At 47.7% G+C, this 18,936-nt stretch overlaps 1 protein-coding gene across 1 annotated transcript in view; it reads left to right on the top strand.

The window, feature by feature from the left end:
• Window positions 1-18,936, top strand: part of TDRD6 (tudor domain containing 6) — a 176,361-nt gene that overhangs the window by 92,198 nt on the left and 65,227 nt on the right. Inside the window, exon 5 of the mRNA XM_077485168.1 lies at window positions 13,048-13,167. Within this exon, the coding sequence (XP_077341294.1) occupies window positions 13,048-13,167 (120 nt within the window). The remainder of the gene's footprint in view (window positions 1-13,047; window positions 13,168-18,936) is intronic.

Raw genomic sequence — 18,936 nt, 5'->3', positions numbered from 1 at the left:
GCTTTGGGCACTGGATCCTGCACGTGGGCTTACTTTTTGCAACTTGTGTAGTTAGCTGCAGGGTACTGTGCAAGTCTCAAGCCTTAGCCCACCCCTTTTAAACCCAGTCCCTGAACATCCCAAATGTGCTGGGAATGTGTTCTATTTACACTGTAAACTTTTCAAACATGGTGATAAAACTCAACCACTCAGAACTTTGTGTCAGATGGATGAACGTCACATTACAGGTCACACACTTTACAGCTACTCTGCCTAGGGCCTTTATAAGGCATTCAGGCACTTCCTCCCACCCCTTCTCCATGAGCACTTTGCTACAGGATTGTCTGCACACGATGATCTGTACCCGTGTGTGTGTGTGTTTTCTTCTTGAACATGCTTACCCTATTTCCACGCCCTACTCTGAGTACTCCACAGGGTACTATCACTTGTAGAAATGGTTAAAACTAGGTGAACAGGCGGTTAGACCAACATTTGCTATTCCAAAGCCCTGCACTATACTGAAGCTAAGAGTAACGAGGGTTCCATTGAACTAGAACAGAACCCGTTTTTAACACTGGTTCCTGCATGCAATTCTAACTTTATCTCAGGCATGCAACAAGCAGCCTACCTGAATAAAGTAGATGCAACTTACTTCTTTGGACAACTAATGGCTTTAATACAGGCATTGCTGCCCAGAACTCAAAAATACCAGGTTTCTTCTCTGGCTCCACCGTCTTTACCCGAGTAAGAGTCTGAAATGTTTGCCTTGGATAAGGCAGGCAAAGAAGGGAATTAAGAGGACCTGGAGGTGCTGTTAGAGGAGACCGCTGAAGATTTCTCTCCTTCAAGCAGTGACCATACATTACACATGCTTTCTTATTCAAATCAAAGTCTTTATTAAATGAAATAAACAATAATTGGTGCCAATTATTTTGGTCAGTTTCATGCTATTTCAGAAAAAAATGTGGGTTCCTCCTTTTTTCATGTAAGGGTACCAACAAACCTGTCCTCGCTTTTAAAATGGGGGACATTTTTTACAGACCTCGTGCACATAACTAAATGAAAATACTGCAACTGATATGTTTGATTTAGCTGGCAAAAAGATCCTGCCTAAAAAAGTGCTCTGTACAGGATTTGTCGTACATGCAACCTTTTGAGCAGCATTTACATGCGTATAGCGTAAATGTCCATTTTGCTGGGACACAGGAGGACTTTTGACACCTAGCACACTACCATTGCAAGGATACAAGCCACCTCTTCCTCACTAGGCTACTACTGCCTAATATTCTTTGTTGCTAGGACACAGGCAGCTTCTGAAGGAGGTCACTTAGCATCCTTCTTTTACTAGGAGGCAGGTGGCTCCTCAATATACAGTGCCTTGCAAAGTATTCGGCCCCCTTGAACTTTTCAAACTTTTGCCACATTTCAGGCTTCAAACATAAAGATATAACATTTTTATTTTTTGTGAAGAATCACCAACAAGTGGGACACAATTGTGAAGTGGAACGAAATCTATTGGATTTTTTAAACTTTAACTAATAAAAAATGAAAAGTGGGAAGTGCAAAATTATTCGGCCCCCTTGCGTTAATACTTTGTAGAGCCACCTTTTGCTGCGATTACAGCTGCAAGTCGCTTGGGGTATGTCTCTATCAGTTTTGCACATCGAGAGACTGAAATTCTTGCCCATTCTTCCTTGCAAAACAGCTCGAGCTCAGTGAGGTTGGATGGAGAGCGTTTGTGAGCAGAAGTTTTCAGCTCTTTCCACAGATTCTCGATTGGATTCAGGTCTGGACTTTGACTTGGCCATTCTAACACCTGGATATGTTTATTTGTGAAGCATTCCTTTGTAGATTTTGCTGTATGTTTGGGATCATTGTCTTGTTGGAAGATAAATCTCCATCCCAGTTTCAGGTCTTTTGCAGACTCCAACAGGTTTCATCCAGAATGGTCCTGTATTTGGCTGCATCCATCTTCCCCTCAATTTTAACCATCTTCCCTGTCCCTGCTGAAGAAAAGCAGGCCCAAACCATGATGCTGCCACCACCATGTTTGACAGTGGGGATGGTGTGTTGAGGGTGATGAGCTGTGTTGCTTTTACGCTAAACATATCGTTTTGCATTGTGGGCAAAAAGTTGGATTTTGGTTTTTATCTGACCAGAGCACCTTCTTCCACATGTTTTGTTTTTCTCCCAGGTGGCTTGTGGCAAACTTTAGACGAGACTTTTTATGGATATCTTTGAGAAATGGCTTTCTTCTTGCCACTCTTCCATAAAGGCCAGATTTGTGCAGTGTACGACCGATTGTTGTCCTATGGACAGACTCTCCCACCTCAGCTGTAGTTCTCTGCAGTTCATCCAGAGTGATCATGGGCTTCTTGGCTGCATCTCTGATCAGTCTTCTCCTTGTCTGAGCTGAAGGTTTAGAGGGACGGCCAGGTCTTGGTAGATTTGCAGTGGTCTGATACTCCTTCCATTTCAAAATGATCACTTGCACAGTGCTCCTTGGGATGTTTAAAGCTTGGGAAATCTTTTTGTATCCAAATCCGGCTTTAAACTTCTCCACAACAGTATTACGGACCTGCCTGGTGTGTTCCTTGGTCTTCATGATGCTCTCTGCGCTTTCAACAGAACCCTGAGACTATCACAGAGCAGGTGCATTTATACAGAGACTTGATTACACACAGGTGGATTCTATTTATCACCATCAGTCATTTAGAACAACATTGGATCATTCAGAGATCCTCGCTGAACTTCTGGAGTGAGTTTGCTGCACTGAAAGTAAAGGGGCCGAATAATTTTGCACGCACCACTTTTCAGTTTTTTATTTGCTAAAAAAGTTAAATTATCCAATAGATTTCGTTCCACTTCACAATTGTGTCCCACTTGTTGGTGACTCTTCACAAAAAATTAAAATTTTATATCTTTATGTTTGAATCCTGAAATGTGGCAAAAGGTTGAAAAGTTCAAGGGGGGCCGAATACTTTCGCAAGGCACTGTAGTCCATTTAGTTAGCACCAACTTCTATGTACATATAGTGTAATTTATGGTTTATTTGCATGACCTCAGACAAATATTTATGCAGCCAGTTTACTGATCTTTATGCAGCTGTGTGCATGGGCCCATAGAAAACAATACACCTGTGTTTGTATCTGTTTAACCACTTCAGCACCGGAAGATTTGGCTGCTCAATGACCAGGCCATTTTTTGCTATACTGCACTGTGTCGCTTTAACTGACAATTGCGCAGTCTTACAATGCTGTACCCAAACAATATTGATGTCCTTTTTTTCCCCACAAATAGAACTTTCTTTTGGTGGTATTTGATCATCTCTGCGGTTTTTATTTTTTGCGCTACAAACTTTTTGAACAATTTTGAAAAAGAAAAGCAATATTTTCTGCTTTTTACTATAATAAATATCCCCAATTGTTTTTTTTTAAAAAAGGCTATTTTTTCCTGTTTAGGCTGATATGTATTCTACATATTTTTGGTAATAAAAACCGCAATAAGCGTATATTGCTTGATTGGCGTAAAAGTTATAGCATCTACAAAATAGGGGATAGATTTATGAAATTTTTATTATTATTTTTTTTACTAGTAATGCGACACTAAGGCAGACACATCGGACACCTTTGCCACATTTTTGGGATCATTGGCATTTACACAGCGATCAGTGCTATAAACATGGGCGCAGCATGACGGCGGCAGGTCAGCAAGTGGTTAAAAGATAAAATATTCACAAATAAAATGGTATGTTTTTTCAGTGCATGAAACCTAAGCCAGTTAATTTGCTTATCAGTCCCTTTTCCAATGGGTCCCCTTCCACACCTACATATTTTACATTGTGCCTGTAGTGATCAAATTGTCATTATCTTGGGAAAGCATCAAATACATATTCATACTTCCATCAGGTTTACCGGGTGGCTTTCCAGGCCTTTGCTGATAGTCTCTTGTAAGGTGCTTCAAGTTGTCATCTTTTTTGGGGGTGTTTATTTTTTTTTTGTGGGCATGTTCACTATGTTGTTGCCCACCACCCCTCAGTTTGTGTAAGGATTTCCCAAGGTGAATTAATATAAAACCTGTGCTGTATAATTGAAATGATAGGAATTTTAACTTGCCTTTTATACCTTTTATATCTTGTAGTACAGTACACACCCCCCCCTTCTCTTTTTCTTAAAGTGGACGTAAACCCTCCTATCGTTTTCAGCCACAGAAGCTGCCATTTTTGACCCTGTTTAAGCTTCAACTGCCATGGTGCTGCACAATGTGATCAGTTATGACACCAGCCATTGGATGGTTTGACTGAGAGCACAACCAATGTGCAGTTAGCATTCCTGACATGCACTCTGGATACTCTCCCTCTGTTATCCAGGGCTTCAGTGTCAGCTGTGGTGCTGAGGCGCCTGATTTGGCTCAAATGCTGGTCTGCTGACCAGGCATCCAAGAAAGCCCTGATGGATCTTCCCTTCCTTGGTGACCGGCTCTTTGGAGCCTCGTTAGATGACATTATTAAAAATGCTACCTACTCCACTTTTATGTTTTGATCATTGGCATCTACCGCTGCAAACAACAAAAAAAATATACATTTTTCTATTTCGTTCAATGACGGACACAGCTCCAGTAATCTTGACCGTAGGGTTATTACGCCACCTTCAGGAGAGGACTAGGCAGAACATGTAATGCAGGTGAAAAACAGAACTGTACAGTTCCGCCCAGGGGTGGTCCCTCTGGTAATAACCCCTCAGCCTGCTTCCTTCAGCTGTTTTTTTTTTCTGCCTAGCGAAGAAGGACCTAGGCTCCCTGCGGAACCATCTGTCCTGGGAATATCTGGATTTTTGCCTTTTGCGTAACAGGCTGGATAATCTAGATCCTTGTAGTCTTCCAGCCTGGCCATCGAGCGTGTGCAGACCCTAGCTACGCACTGGGTCAGTCACAACATGCTCCAGGGGCACCCGGTGAGCGCAACGCTCCGGGGCAGACATATGACTGGACTACCGATGTCTTTGTCACAGTGTGCCGTGACCAGCAGCCACCCCGTACTGCTCGTGAGTGGGTCTGTGATGGGATGTCCCCAGCTCGTCCGGATGGTAAGTTCAGCTCTTCCAGCCTTGGCGAGATTGAGCAGCTGGGCATTCCCTGGGAGGTTCGATTAAGGGGTCCCTCTCCTCCCTCTCTTCTCTCCCTGTCCCTATCCCCCCCACCCCGTGGGGGATGCTGCATGGCTGGTCTGCTGAGCGGTGTGTTTACCTAAGCCAGGAGTCCTTCGGGGGGCTCTGACCTTGGATTGGGGGCTGCGCTCGTTGTCTGTGTCCCTGGGTGTCTGTGGTCTCTCCGCTGGTGTCTGGAGGCTCTGCTTTTGCTGTTGCCATAGTGCTGTTCTGCTGACATTATCTCTGTTCATTCACTGTGTACAGTTGCTTGTCGGTCATTTTCTGTGTGTCTCTGTGGAAAGCATGGTCGGTGGCCATTTTGTTGTAACTTAGCGTGGTTTTTATCCTCAGCGCTGGTCCCTGTTGCTCAAAACAGTGCTTTTTTTTTGCTCTGGACACCTGGGAGCTGACACTGGACACTGGCAGCTGTACAAAACGACGCATCACTCGGTCGGGTTGGTGAGTCCTGTGGTGGGGGGCCCTCAGTCTGCAGAAGCTAGGATGGTGGGATTGTGCACCTGTCCTAAGTCCCCAAGGGTAGCAGACAGGGTGGATCAGCAAGGCTTCAGAAACTGCCGTTTCTTCCCCAGAACTCCCTGCAATTGCAGCTGGCTCATCTGCAAACAGTGCAGTGCCTTTGGACGCTTAGGCGGTGGTCCTTGAAATGTTCGTTGCTAGGGTGGAGGCAGTGTGCGGGCATAAAGGTGGTGGAAAAACCTGCCCCTCACCCCCCCCCCCCCCCTCTGACTCAGACTCAGTCCCCGCAGCGACTGGCGGCCCCTGCTGTGATGGGTCAGATGACACTGACCAGGACCGATCGGACAGTGAGGATGATTCCCTGTCCGAGTCAGCGTAAGACAAAGCGCTAGTTGGAGCACTTATCGCAGCTGTGCTTGATACCCTGAAAATTCAGGATACAGCAGGATCCTCTGCGGAAGTAGCGCCCCCCTTTGGGTCCCGTAAGCAAGCCCATACACCTAAGGTGTTTCCGTATCTGACTTGTTTAGATAAGTTCATATACAAGCAATGGGGAAGCCTGGAGCGGACCTTCTCGATCCACAAAAGAATGGCGGCGTGTTATCCCTTTGAGGAGAGCTTTCTTAAAAAATGGTCTGCTCCTCCGGTCGTGGACCCCCCAGTATCCAGGTAAAATAAAGTAACCATGATCCCGGTAGAGGGGACTCCTACCGTCAGGAAGGCCGAGGCAGTGGCCCGTTCCTTGTTTACCGTTGTGGGGTCAGCAATACGACCAGTACTGGCCACAGCACTAGTGTTGCAGACACTTACTGAATGGACAAAACATTTGCACCGCAAATTGGAGAAGCAGCAGGCCGCTCCTGTCTGCGTGGAAATAGCAGACCAGTTAGTGCACGGCCTTAAGTATGTTTGTGACGCTGCCCTGAATACGCTTCCTTTGCTCTCCAGGGCTTCACTGTCAGCAGTGGTGCTGCGGTGCCTGATTTGGCTAAAATGCTGGTCTGCGGACCAGACATCTAAAAAAAAAAGCCTTGACAGATCTACCCTTCCTTGGTGAGTGGCTATTTGGAGCCTCGTTGGATGACATTATTAAGAATGTCACAGGTGGGAAGAGCACCTTGCTCCCGCAGGCCAGGAAGAGTAAGGAGCCACATCACAGGAAAGGGCCCTCATTTTCTGCACAAAAGACTTTTTCGTCTGCCCGGGACTTTGGCTAAACGCTCCCAGTCCAACAGAGCAACTATGGAGGGACAGACGTGTCCCTGGAGCCTAACAAGCCAGTGAGCAAAAATGCTTCCTCATGAAGGTTTGCACACGCCCGTCACTCAGGTGGGGGGTCACCTTCAGGAGTTTGCAGCCTGGTGGGCCTCTTGGTTGTCTGAGATAAGATAGAGTTTCTCTCTTGGCCACCAAACAGATTCTTCCCCTCCAGTATACCCTTACTCGACAGGAGGCCCTGTTGGGGCAGTATGGGACCTGCTAAGCCGCGGGGTGATAGTACCTGTTCCAGAAACGGAAAGGCTTCAAGGGTTCTACTCCAGTCCATTTGTAGTCCCCAAAAAGGAAGGGGTACGTCCAATCTTGGACCTTAAAGCCCTCAATTTCTTTGTAAAAGTACAGAGGTTCAGAATGGAATCAGTTTGCTCAGTTGTCACTGCCTTCCATCAGGGAGACACCCTGGCGTCTTTGGACATCCATGACGCATACCTGTACATTCCCATATGCCTTAGGCATCAGAGGTTTCTGCAATTTGCAGTAGGGGAAGCCCACTACCAGTTTGTGGCTCTCCCCTTTGGCTTGGCTTCAGCACCCCGAGTGTTTACCAAGGTATTTGCTCCAATTTTGGCGTTGTTGCGACAACGCAGGATCGCAATCGTGGATTACTTAGACGATCTCCTGAGTGCAGCTTCCATCTCAGAATTAAGAAGGATTTTGCGATCACCATGCAAACCCTGCAGGAATTTGGGTGGCTGTTGAACCTAAAGAAGTCGGTGCTTGTAGGCTTACTGCTGGACTCCGTGGAAGTGAGAGTGTTTCTCCCTTCAGACAGACTGCAGATTCTCAGAGCTGCGGTGAAGCTGCTGATGAACACCAGTGTCTTGCAGAAGGAGATATTGATAAAATGTGACAAATCTCCGTTATCCCTGGATCAGCATATTCAGGTGAGCCAGTCAGTCAGGGACTCTCTGCTCTGGTGGCTGAGATCCACGGCACTTCGGTCTGGGAAGTCGTTCCTACATCTGCATTGGACAGTGATCACAACGGACGTCAGCCTGACCGGCTGGGGTGGAGTACTGGGAGTACAGTTGACCCAGGGCCTCTGGTAGGGGGAGGAATCAAAGTTGCAGATTAATGTGCTTGAGCTCCGAGTGATCAGGCTATGCCTCTCCACATGGTCGATGAGACTAAGAGGGCGTCCGATCAGGATCCAGTCAGACAACGCCTAAGCGGTGGCATATGTCAACCATCAAGGAGGAACAAGAAGCTCGGCTGCAGCATGGGAGGACTCTCACATCCTTCATTGGGTAGAGCGACATGTACCTGCCCTGCAGAAGTGGTGGGTTCCCAAATAGGATTGGCGAATGCAGCAGGAAGCTCACTATGAGCTTGACGGGCCTGTGTTTGTCTTCTTGGTGGCAGCTGGACACTACTCGTGCTTGTCACCTCGCCAGCTTGAACCACACTTGCGTTACTCGCCATATCACCAAGTGTTATTGCAATGCTGTATGTACGACCAGGATGTACTAGGCCGTTGGTGCTTGCCAGTTCACCAGAAGTAATAGTGGCGCTAGTAATGGCTCTCTGCTCCATACGAGAGCCCTGCAGTTCTTGCACCTCAACGACAGCAGATGATGATCGGGGTCTGGTACGCCTGACCTTGGCAGGGACCAAAACTCCATCCTCAGAGCCATCTGTCAGGGTGTCGCTGTCTACAGGATCGTATTCGGAGCCTGAATCTGACAGATGAGTGACTTCCTCTTTACTATCTGTCATGCTCAGAAATGTGTAGGCCTCTTCACTACTGTACCTTAGATTTGTCATTTTGGGCTCTCAATTTACTGGTACAGTAGTGAGACTCACAGGTAAAAAAGCTCCTGTTAGCGACTGATTCAAATGCTACCAAAACAACTGTTAGCGTTTGCAGGGATCAGGCCTGACTCTGCGAACGCTGCAGTTATGTGTTTTGTAAGTGACAGTGATTGATACTGTACTTGGGTGGGCTAGGCGGAGGGGCTAAATACAAGTGCTAGCAGGTATCTGGGCTGATCCCACTAACTGCGTTTTTTGGAACCCTAAACTGCTGGGGACGTTGGTACAGATCTAATCAGATATCGACACTATTCTACAAAGGGAGGCGTATGGTGCGTGCGTGGGTGTTAGCGGTACTGGAACTAATCTTATGCTGCCTGGGGAAACGCAGACCCTATCGGACGCTGTGATCAGGGGGTTAAACATTTATTAAGTAAAATGCGGCTGGTGCCCTGACGCTATAAAAAAATAACTAGCTAAACTGCGTCACCAGTGACACTTATACTGTGATCACAGGTGACTGGGGTAATCAAGGGGTTAAACCTTTATTGGGGGGGGGTCCCTAGACCTATCTGGGCATAAGACTAATTAACCTAACACTGATTTTTGTTACTAATGACACTAGTACAGTGATCAAAAAAAAAAATCTGATTGTTGTACTGGGTGACACGTTGACAAGTGGTGAAGGGGTTAACTGGGGGGGGGGTGAATTGTGTGCCTACGTGACCTGGTGTCAGTGCAGTGTTGTGCAACTCACTGTTAGATGCTCTCTCCTATCGGTCTGGAACGGAAAAGACAGACACGAAGAGAGATGACTCACTTTGCCGTCAGTGTTTACAGTTACACAGACGGGAAGGATATCATTCGTCAGGAGCGATCACCAGGTCCAGGCCAGATGTCATTGGCCTGGGCTTAGGGATTGATCGGTTCCTGATTGAATCCAATCGCATCGCGCGCAATGTACAGCTACGTGATTTCGCGTAGCCGGGCCAACCTGACTTAGTATAACTGCGGCGGCTGGTCCGGGACTGGTTAAGGAAGAGGCCATGGTCCATGAATAAAAGTCCAAAAAATGTTGCTGCTTCAGGGTACTTGGATCTGTTTGTCAGCTGTTACTATGGTATACTGAAGTATAATTACAAGCTTTTCATAAGTGTCAAAGGCTTTTATTGACAGTTACAAAAAGTTATCTGCAGTGTTGACCCTTTTTTTCCCCTCAAGTCCTCTGCAACTTGCCCTGGCATGCTGTCAACCAACATCTGGGTCACATCCTGACTGATGGCACCCCGTTCTTGCATAATCAGTGCTTGGAGTTTCAGAATTTGTGGTTTTGGTTCACCCTCCTCAAGCTCTCAATGGGATTAAGGTCTGGGGAGTTTCCTGCCCATGAACCCAAAATATTGATTGTTCCCCAAGCAACTTAGCAGTTTTGCCTTATGGCAAGATGCTCCATCAAGCTGGAAAAGGCATTGTTTGTCACTAAACTGTTCTAGGGTGGTTGGGACAAGTTTTTGTACCATTTATTATTCATGGCTGTGATCTTGGGCAAAATTGTGAGGGAGCTGACTCCCTTGGCTGAGAAGCAACCTCACACATGAATGGTCTTGGGCAAGATGCTTTGCTGTTGACATGACACGGGACTGATGGTAGTGCTCACCCTTTCTTCTCCAGACAATTTTATGGATACCCCAAACAATTGGGAAGGGGATTCACTAGAGAAAATGACTTTACCCCAGTCCTCAGCAGTACAATCCCTGTACCTTTTGCAGAATGTCAGTTTGTCCTTGATGTTTTTCCTGGAGAGAAGTGGCTTCTTCTTGACACCAGGCCACCCTTCAAAAGTCCTCGCCTCACTGTGCGTGCAGATGCATTCACACCTGCCTGCTGCTATTCCTGAGCAAGCTGTGCAATGGTGGTGCCCCGATCCCGATACTGAATCAACTATAGGAGATGGTCATGGTGCTTACTGGACTCACTTCATGTGTTTCCTTGCAGATAACCATGATTCACAGAGAAAGAACAACGATTTCAAGCACCACCCTCCCTGTAAAGGGGTTGTAAAGCTTCCTGTTTTTCAGCTTAATGCATCCTGTGCATAAAGGTGAAAAAACATCTGTTAATTAATGGCCCTCCAGTCCCCCCCCCCCCACCCGTTTACTTACCTGAGCCCTCGAAATTCCCGGGTCGAGAACGAGCTGGCTTCTCTGCCCGGTCTTCTCGGCTCTTCATTTGATAGCAGCGCAGTCATTGGCTCCTGCTGCTGTCAATCAAATCCAATGACGTGGGTGTGCCGAGTTCGGCATTCGTGTCTATGGATGCAAATGCTGGATTTGGGAGCACGCCCACAAGGTAACCCCCTTGGGAAAGCCTATGGGAGCAGTCTTAACTGGTCTGACACAAGTCGGTCCCACTTTGAAAATGCTCCCTGTGCTACTTTGGCCTGACTTTGATCCTACTTCAGCCATTTGAAGTCTGATCAAAGTCAGATCGCCGTCTTGCCTGATTCGACTTTGGCATGCGACTTGTGCTCTGGTGATCTTGAGGGGGAACTTCACGGCAAATTTTAAATAAAAAATCGGCATGGGTTCCCCCTCCAAGAGCTTACCAGGCCCTTCGGTCTTATATGGATATTAAGGGGAACCCCCTACGTCGTAAAAATGGCGCCCAAAAATCCATTCCAGACTCTTATCTGAGCACGCAGCCTGGCTAGTCAGGAAAGGGGGTGGGGACGAGCGAGCGCCCCCCTTCCTCCTGAACCGTACCAGGCCGCATGCCCTCACCTTGTCTCCATGTTGATGAGGACAAGGGCCTCTTCCAGACAACCCTTGCCATTGGTTGTCAGGGTTTGCGGGTGGGGGCTTATCGGAATCCAGGAGCCCCCTTTAATAAGGGGGCCCCCAGATCCCGGCCCCCCGCCCTATGTGAATGAGTATGGGGTACACTGTACCCCTACCCATTCCCCTGGGGGGAAAAAGTGTCAATAAAACACACTAGCCTGTTTTTTAAAGTCATTTATTAGGCAGCTCCATGGGTCTCTTCCGACTTCTCTGCTCTCTCCGGATTCTTCTCTCGCTCTCCGGTGACTTCTGCCGTGCTCCTCTGCTATCTTCTCCTCTTTTGCTAGCATTGGCCCGGTCATTTTCGTCGTCTTCTTCCCCCCCCCCGGTCTTCTTCCGATGTTGACATGATGCTCGCCCACCTCTCTCCCCCGCTGTAATGCTGTGTGCGCAACGACTTATATAGGCGTGGTGCGTGGTCACCGGGTGATGTCATGGCCTGGATCATGATGGGTGGGGCGGTGATGTCAAGGGGAGGGGTCACTGGATGACATCACCCAGTGACCATGCCCAATGCCTACATAAGTCGTTGCACACTGCAGACACGGCATTACAGTGGGAGAGAGCATTGTGTCAAAAGCGGGAGACAATGGAGAAGACCGGGCCGTTGCTAGCAAAAGAGGAGAAGATAGCAGAGGAGCCCGGCAGAAGAGGCTGGAGAGAGCGGAGAAGTCGGAAGAGACCCCCCCAAGTCAGAAGAGACCCCCGGAGCTGCCTAATAAATTACTTTAAAAACTGGTTTAGTGTGTTTTTTTTATTAACACTTCCCCCCAGGTGAATGGGTAGGGGTATGATGTACCCCATACTCATTCACATAGAGCACAGGGGGTCTGGGATCTGGGGCCCCCATTATTAAAGGGGTATCCCGGATTCCGATAAGCCCTCCGTCGGCAGACCCAGACAGTGCGCCCCCCTGCCCCAAAGCACCCACCCCCCCAATGTTGAGGGCATGTGAATTGGATGCGGTTTTCTCCTCATTAAATTCGCATGACAGAAGAATGGGATTGGCTCTCTATGGAGACGGTTCACGTATCTCAGGGCGGCTGTGGAGCGGTTTGCACAGTGCGTCTTTGGCTCTATTTCAGGACCAAATTCAGGCAAAGATTTGGCCCTGATTCGTCCCTGAAATGGAGACCAGAAATGCTCAGCGTTCCTGTTGCGATCTGCTGCCGTCTTAGGTGGGTACCCAGCCTTATGCATCAGTGCAACCTTTTTTTTTCTGATACATATTTGGCATTTTTAGTTGGACTACATGGGGCAGATTTAATAAAACTGGGCATTCCAATTGGCTTCTAGATTTTATTCTCAAAGCTTAATAGAACAAGCTGAAGTTAGAGCCGGTTCACACTGGGGCAGCACGACTTGCAGCGCGACTGCCTCAGGCGACGTGCACACGACTTCAGCGGCGGCTTGCAAGATGACTTCTGTATAGAAGTCAATGCAAGTCGCCTGAAGTCGCCCCAAAAGTAGTACAGGAATCTTTTTCTAAGTCGGAGCGACTTGAGTCTCTCCTATTAGACATTTTTTTGTGGTAGGAAACGTTCATTGTGTCTTTTTGTGCTTCTATTGCTTTACAGATAAACAGCCAGACCTATTTACAGTGTACCAAGACCAGCCATTGGTTGAAACAAGCTCTGAGGTCATGTATGGGAGTGATAGTGATTCTTCAACTGATAGAGAGACTTCAGAAATGGAAGGTAAATGAATTCTTGGATTGAAAGATAAAATCCAGGCATGAAAAGTTTGTGAAATATTCCTGAACAGCCAAAAAGGATATTAATCCATTTTGTGTGTTCTAAACAGCTTTGTAAAACCGAATTTGACCTTGTACAAGGAAAAAGAGCAGCAGTATACAGTTTTATTTATTCAATTTTTATATTCAGTCTTTTTTTTCCAGGAAACTTTAATTGGGGTTTATTTACTAATGGCAAATCCACTGTGCACTTGGAAGTACAGTCGCTGTATATCTGAGCGGGGCATGCAAGGAAATAAAAAAAAGAGTAATTTTTGCTTGCACGTGATTGAAAGGGTAGACATCAGCAGAGCTCCCCCCTCATTTTAGATCTTACCCTCAGATTTACAGCGACTGTACTTCTGGGTGCACTTGAAGTGCACAGTGGATTTGGCTTTAGTAAATCAACCCAATTGTGTCTTTTGCTTTACAGATAAACAGCCAGACATATTTACAGTGTACACAGACCAGTTGGGGTTTAAAACAAGCTCTGATACTTGAAATACAGAATTATGAATTTCTGGATTGAAAGATAAATTCCAGGCATGAAAACTTTTAAAGAGGTTTTAAACCCCAGGGGAAAAAACCCCTGCAAAACAAAGGCATAATGAGCTAATATAGTTACATAGTTGCATAGTAGGTGAGGTTGAAAAAATCCAAGTCCAACCTATGTGTGTGATTATATGTCAGTATTACATTGTATATGCCTGTATGTTGTGGTCGGTCAGGTGCTTTTAGATATAGATATGTATATTTATCGGCATATAACACACTTTTTTCCCCCTTAAAATTGTGGGTGCGTGTGCGATATGCCGATCCCCGTCGATCTCCGCCGTCTGTGAGGGCCGCCGACATTGACCGAGCCGAGTGTACTGTGCTGTCTGCTCCACTCGCAGTCACGCCCAGTCCCGCCTCCTAGCCTTTACGTCCCGCTATTGGACCGGTGTTGTGTCCATTATAGGAGGCGGGACGGGGTTGTGACTGCGAGCAGAGCTGAGTATGCTCGGCTCGGTCTATGTCGGCGGCGAGAGGAGCCGAGTATCTCGGCGGCGGCTCTAAATTTAAAACCCAAACATGCTGCAATTTTTGGGAAGGCTGCAGATGGACACTGGGGAAGGCTGTATTGATGGGGATTTAAAATGTAAGTTTTTTTTCTCCTAAACTTGGGGTGCGTGTTGTACACCTATAAATACGGTATGTGTGTGTGTGTGTGTGTATGTATATATATTTTAAACTATCAATGCTCCCCACTGAGACCACCGTCTGTGGAAGGGAATTCCACATCCTTGCCGCTCTTACAGTAAAGAACCCTCTACGTAGTTTAAGGTTAGATCTATTTCTCTTTCGTTCACTGACTGACACTAATCTTGACCGTAGGGTTATTACGCTAACTTCAGGAGAGGTCTAGGCAGAAAATGTTATACATTTGAAAAACAGAACTTTACAGTTCCGCCCATGGAGCAGTCCCTCTAGTAACCCCTCAGCCTGCTTCCTGCAGCTCCAGGTTTTTTTTTCTGCTTGGTGAAGGAGATGGACCTAGGCTCCCTGGGATTTTTTTGCTGAATGTTTGCCTTTTGCGCAAGATGGTAAGATCCTGTGATCTGCTATCAACAGCCTGCTGGGTGACAGGCTGGATAATCTAGATCCCTGTAGTCTCCCCAGCCTGACCATCGAGTGTCTGCAGACCCTAGCTACAGGCTGAGTCGGCCACAACATGCCCCTCAGGCTCCTGGGGCGGCCCGTGAGCACAATGCTCCGGGGCACACATATGACCGGACTACTGATGTCCTTGTCACAGTGTGCCATGGCCACCAGCCACCCCATACTGCTCGGAGAGTGGGTCTGTGATGGGATGTCCCCAGCTTGTCCGGATAGTAGGTAGAGCTCCTCCCGGCCTCGATGGGATTGAGCAGCTGGGCATTCCCTGGAAGGTCGATTAGGGGGTCCCACTCGTCTCTCCCTGGGGATGCTGCATGATGGGCTGCTGAGCTGTGTGTGTACCTGGAGGTCTGCATGTGCTGATCGCCATAGCGCTGTTCTGCTGCCATTTTCTCTGTCCTTTCCCTGTGTACAGTTGTTTGTCGGCCATTTTTGGTGTGCCTCAGTGGAAAGCATGGTCAGGGGCCATTTTTCTCTGTGATTATGTCTTTCATACAAGGCGGCCATTTTGTTGTAGTCCAGAGCTTTTTTATGCTCAGCGCTGGTCCCTGCTGCTCAGAACAGTGCAGTTTTTCACTCAGGACACCTGGGAGCTGATACTGGACACGGGCAACCTTGAACTGAACGGTGCATCACTCGGTCGGGGTGGTGAGTCCTGCGGTGGGGGCCCCTCAGTCTGCAGCAGCTAGGAGGGTGGGATTATGCATCTGTCCTAAGTCCCCAAGGGTGGCAGACAGGGTGGGTCAGCATGGCCTCAGAAACTGGTGTTTCTTCCCCAGAACTCCCTGCAATTGCAACCGGCTCATCTGCAAGCAGTGCAGCACTTTGTCGGCGGTCCTTGAAACATTCGTTGCTGGCGGTGTGCGGGCACAAAGGTGGTAAAAAGCGGCCCCTGCCCCCCCATCCTCTGGGGAGAGCTCTGCTGCAGACTTAGGCCCCACTGAGACTGGCAGCCCCTGCTCTGTTGCTTCAGATGACCAGGACCGATCGGACAGTGAGGATGAGTCCCCGTCTGGGTCCGCACAAGACAAAGCGCTAGTTGGAGCACTTATCACAGCTGTGCGTGATACCCTGAAAATTCAGGATAAAGCAGGTTCATCTGCTGAAGTAGCAGTCCCCTTTGGGTCCCGTAAGCCAGCTTGTACACCTAAGGTGTTTTCATATCTGACTTATTTCGATAAGTTCATATACAGGGAATGGGGAAGCCTGAAACTGACCTTTTTGGTCCCTAAAAGAATGGCGGTAGGCTACCCATTTGAGGAGAGCCTTAAAAAGGTGGGCTCCTCCGGTCGCGGACCCCCCAGTATCCAGGTTAAACAAAGTAACCACAATCCCGGTAGAGGGGATTCCTGCATTTAAAGACCCTACTGACAGGAAGGCCGAGGCAGTGGCCCGTTCCTTGTTTATGGTTGTGGGGTCAGCAATAAGACCAGTACTGGCCACAGCACTTGTGTTGCAGACACTTACTGAATGGACAAAACATTTGCACCGCGAATTGGAGAAGCCGCAGGCTACTCCCGTCTGCGTGGAACTAGCAGACCAGTTAGTGCACAGCCTTAAGTACGATTTCTTCTGGCTACAAGATGGAGTTCCTCTCTTGGCCACCAAACAGATCTTCCGCGGGGTGATTGTGTCTGTTCCAGACTCGGAAAGGTTCCAGGGGTTCCACTCCAATCTGTTTGTAGTCCCCAAAAAAGGAAGGGTTACGTCCAATCTTGGACCTGAAAGCCCTCAATTGCTTTGTAAAAGTACAGAGGTTCAGAATGGAATCAGTTCGCTCAGTAGTCGCTGCAATCCATCAAGGGGACTCCTTGGCGTCTTTGGACATCCAGGATGCATACCTGCACATACCCATATGCCTCAGGCATCAGAGGTTTCTGTGATTTGCAATTGGGGAAGCCCACTACCAGTTTGTGGCTCTCCAGAGCCGCGGTAAAACTATTGATGAACCGCGGGTGCTCGTCGCTGCGCTTCTGCATTCAAGTTCTGGGTCTCATGGTGGTCTCCTTCGAGGCGGTACCGTACGCTCAGTTTCACACCAAAGTCTTGTAGAAGGCTGATTGTGAATATTTGCATTAAACTAAAGGCTTGTTCTGGGGCGGAGCGCCATGACGTAGGAGCGGCCGCACGCCGGATCTCCTGAGTGCCTCGCTCCGTCCCCCTCTCCTCCGCTCTCGATGCTGGGCTGCGTTCAGCGCCATTGGCCCACGGAGAGCTCCAGCAGTGCCGCGCTGTTTTAAACTCGGCTCCGGCGGTCCCCGAGAGCCTCTCGAGTTAGCTTGCAGGCGCAGTCCGGACGAACGCTAGGACGAACGCTGATAGCCAGCCTTTTGTTTGGGGCAGTGAATCGGTGGAAGGTCTGACAGATGCCTATCCTGCAGCGAGGGAGATCCCCTAATCAGAAGACAGATGAATCTGGAACCTGGTGCTAGGAAAGGTGCTGTGGATCCGTGGTGCTGCATATGTGCCTGGTGGCGTCCTGCGGTTGGTCTATGATGGTGGAATTGCGGTAAGACAAGCACACAGACGGGAGTAGGGGCAACCCAAAGCTGGAAGTGGCTAAGGATAGTATACAGGACAGTATACCCGATAAGAAGGTGCATATCTCTCGATCATAGTCTGGGCATACCTGTGTCTACCCCCCCCCTCCCATTGGGAATAAGAAGGTGGTTCCTGAATGTTTTCGGATGTGCCTGAAATTGCACCCTGAAGGATAGTATCTCTCCCGTATACTCCAATCCGGCTGTAGCCAGGCTATGGGTGGAAGCAGAGAGGAGAAGGGAAAGAGATAAAAAGTGGAAAAGTAACAATTTGTCTGCCGCTGGAACCTGTTCTATCTGCTAATCCCTCCCCACCTCTTTTTCTCCTGTGGTTTTAAATATAAAATCCAAGTGGATATGTATTTTTGTGGTCAAAGGAGGAAGGCTGTGCGACTGTGAACAATAGGTATCGGAAGCTCCTTGATTCTTGGATATCTGACGCAAGCGATACCTTGGCAGGAAAAACCTTTCTAAAGAGAGGAAGGAGGAAAGGAAAAAAAAAAGAGAAAGGAAAAACTTCTCCCTGGTTGCTTGAATGTTTCGTTTGCTACCACTTAATAGTCAAAGGACTGGACATACTTGATATAAATTTTCTTTTTTTTCTGGTGCCCTTTTTTTTTTTTGGTGTCAGAGTGGGATAATTCATCTTCAATATAAAATGAATTCAGTGTCACAGCTGTAATGATATCAATAATTAATAGTCCTGCGCTGTTTATGCTTTTGCACTATAGGTGAACTGTTTGTGATATACGTTATTGTTTGGTTAGCGATTTACCTGTGATACGGTGAGCAGTTGAATTGGGTCCCACTCTGCTCTTTTTTCCCTTTTTTTTTTTTTTTTTTTTAACTGGGCCTTACTGTGAGTGGTTCCAGACCCCTTGAGATTTCTAGGGGTTCGGCTGGGAGGTATCTTGGATTAGGGGGGAAGGAGCAAAGAGAAACCCCTAGGGACTGATATATAAGGTGAGGGGGGTTTTGGTTTCACCAAAATGAGGGGTAAGGCAGGTAAAGTAAATAAGACGATTACCCCGGCTACAAGTCCGGTTGGAATCCAAAAATATCTGGCTGCAAATTCCAGTATTAGAGAGGATGAAGGGTCGGGTAGCCCCAGAACAGAAAAACTAACTCGTGTGGGCCCTAGTAGGCAGAAGGGGGAAGAAGGTAGGGGGGTAAAAAATCCCGCCATAAAGTCAAGTGAGCCTAAAAAAAAAAGCGTAGTAAGCCCGCAGAAGGAAGAGGTAGCTCAGAATAATCTTCGGGGGGAAGTAGAGATGGGTAATAGAGAGGCAGAAGAAGCGGTTTTAGACAGCCATAAAGAGACCCCCCAGCCCCCACAAATTGGGGAGATGCTTTCTGAGATGTTCTCAAGAATGGAGATCTCCTTAAGGGCGGACATAGCAACAATAAGAAGTGATATAGGTTTGGTCTTGGGGAGAGTGGAGGAGATAGAAAATAGAGTGGAAACTCAAGAGTGTAAGATGGAAGGAATATTAGAGCAGATAACAGCCCTCCGGAGTTCAAATAGAATAATTAGA

Source organism: Lithobates pipiens, unplaced genomic scaffold (assembly GCF_037356315.1).
Source record: "Lithobates pipiens isolate NorthernLeopardFrog02 unplaced genomic scaffold, aLitPip1_a1.2 Scaffold_18, whole genome shotgun sequence".
Lineage (NCBI taxonomy): Eukaryota > Metazoa > Chordata > Amphibia > Anura > Ranidae > Lithobates > Lithobates pipiens.
This window is presented reverse-complemented; position numbering and strand designations above follow the sequence as displayed.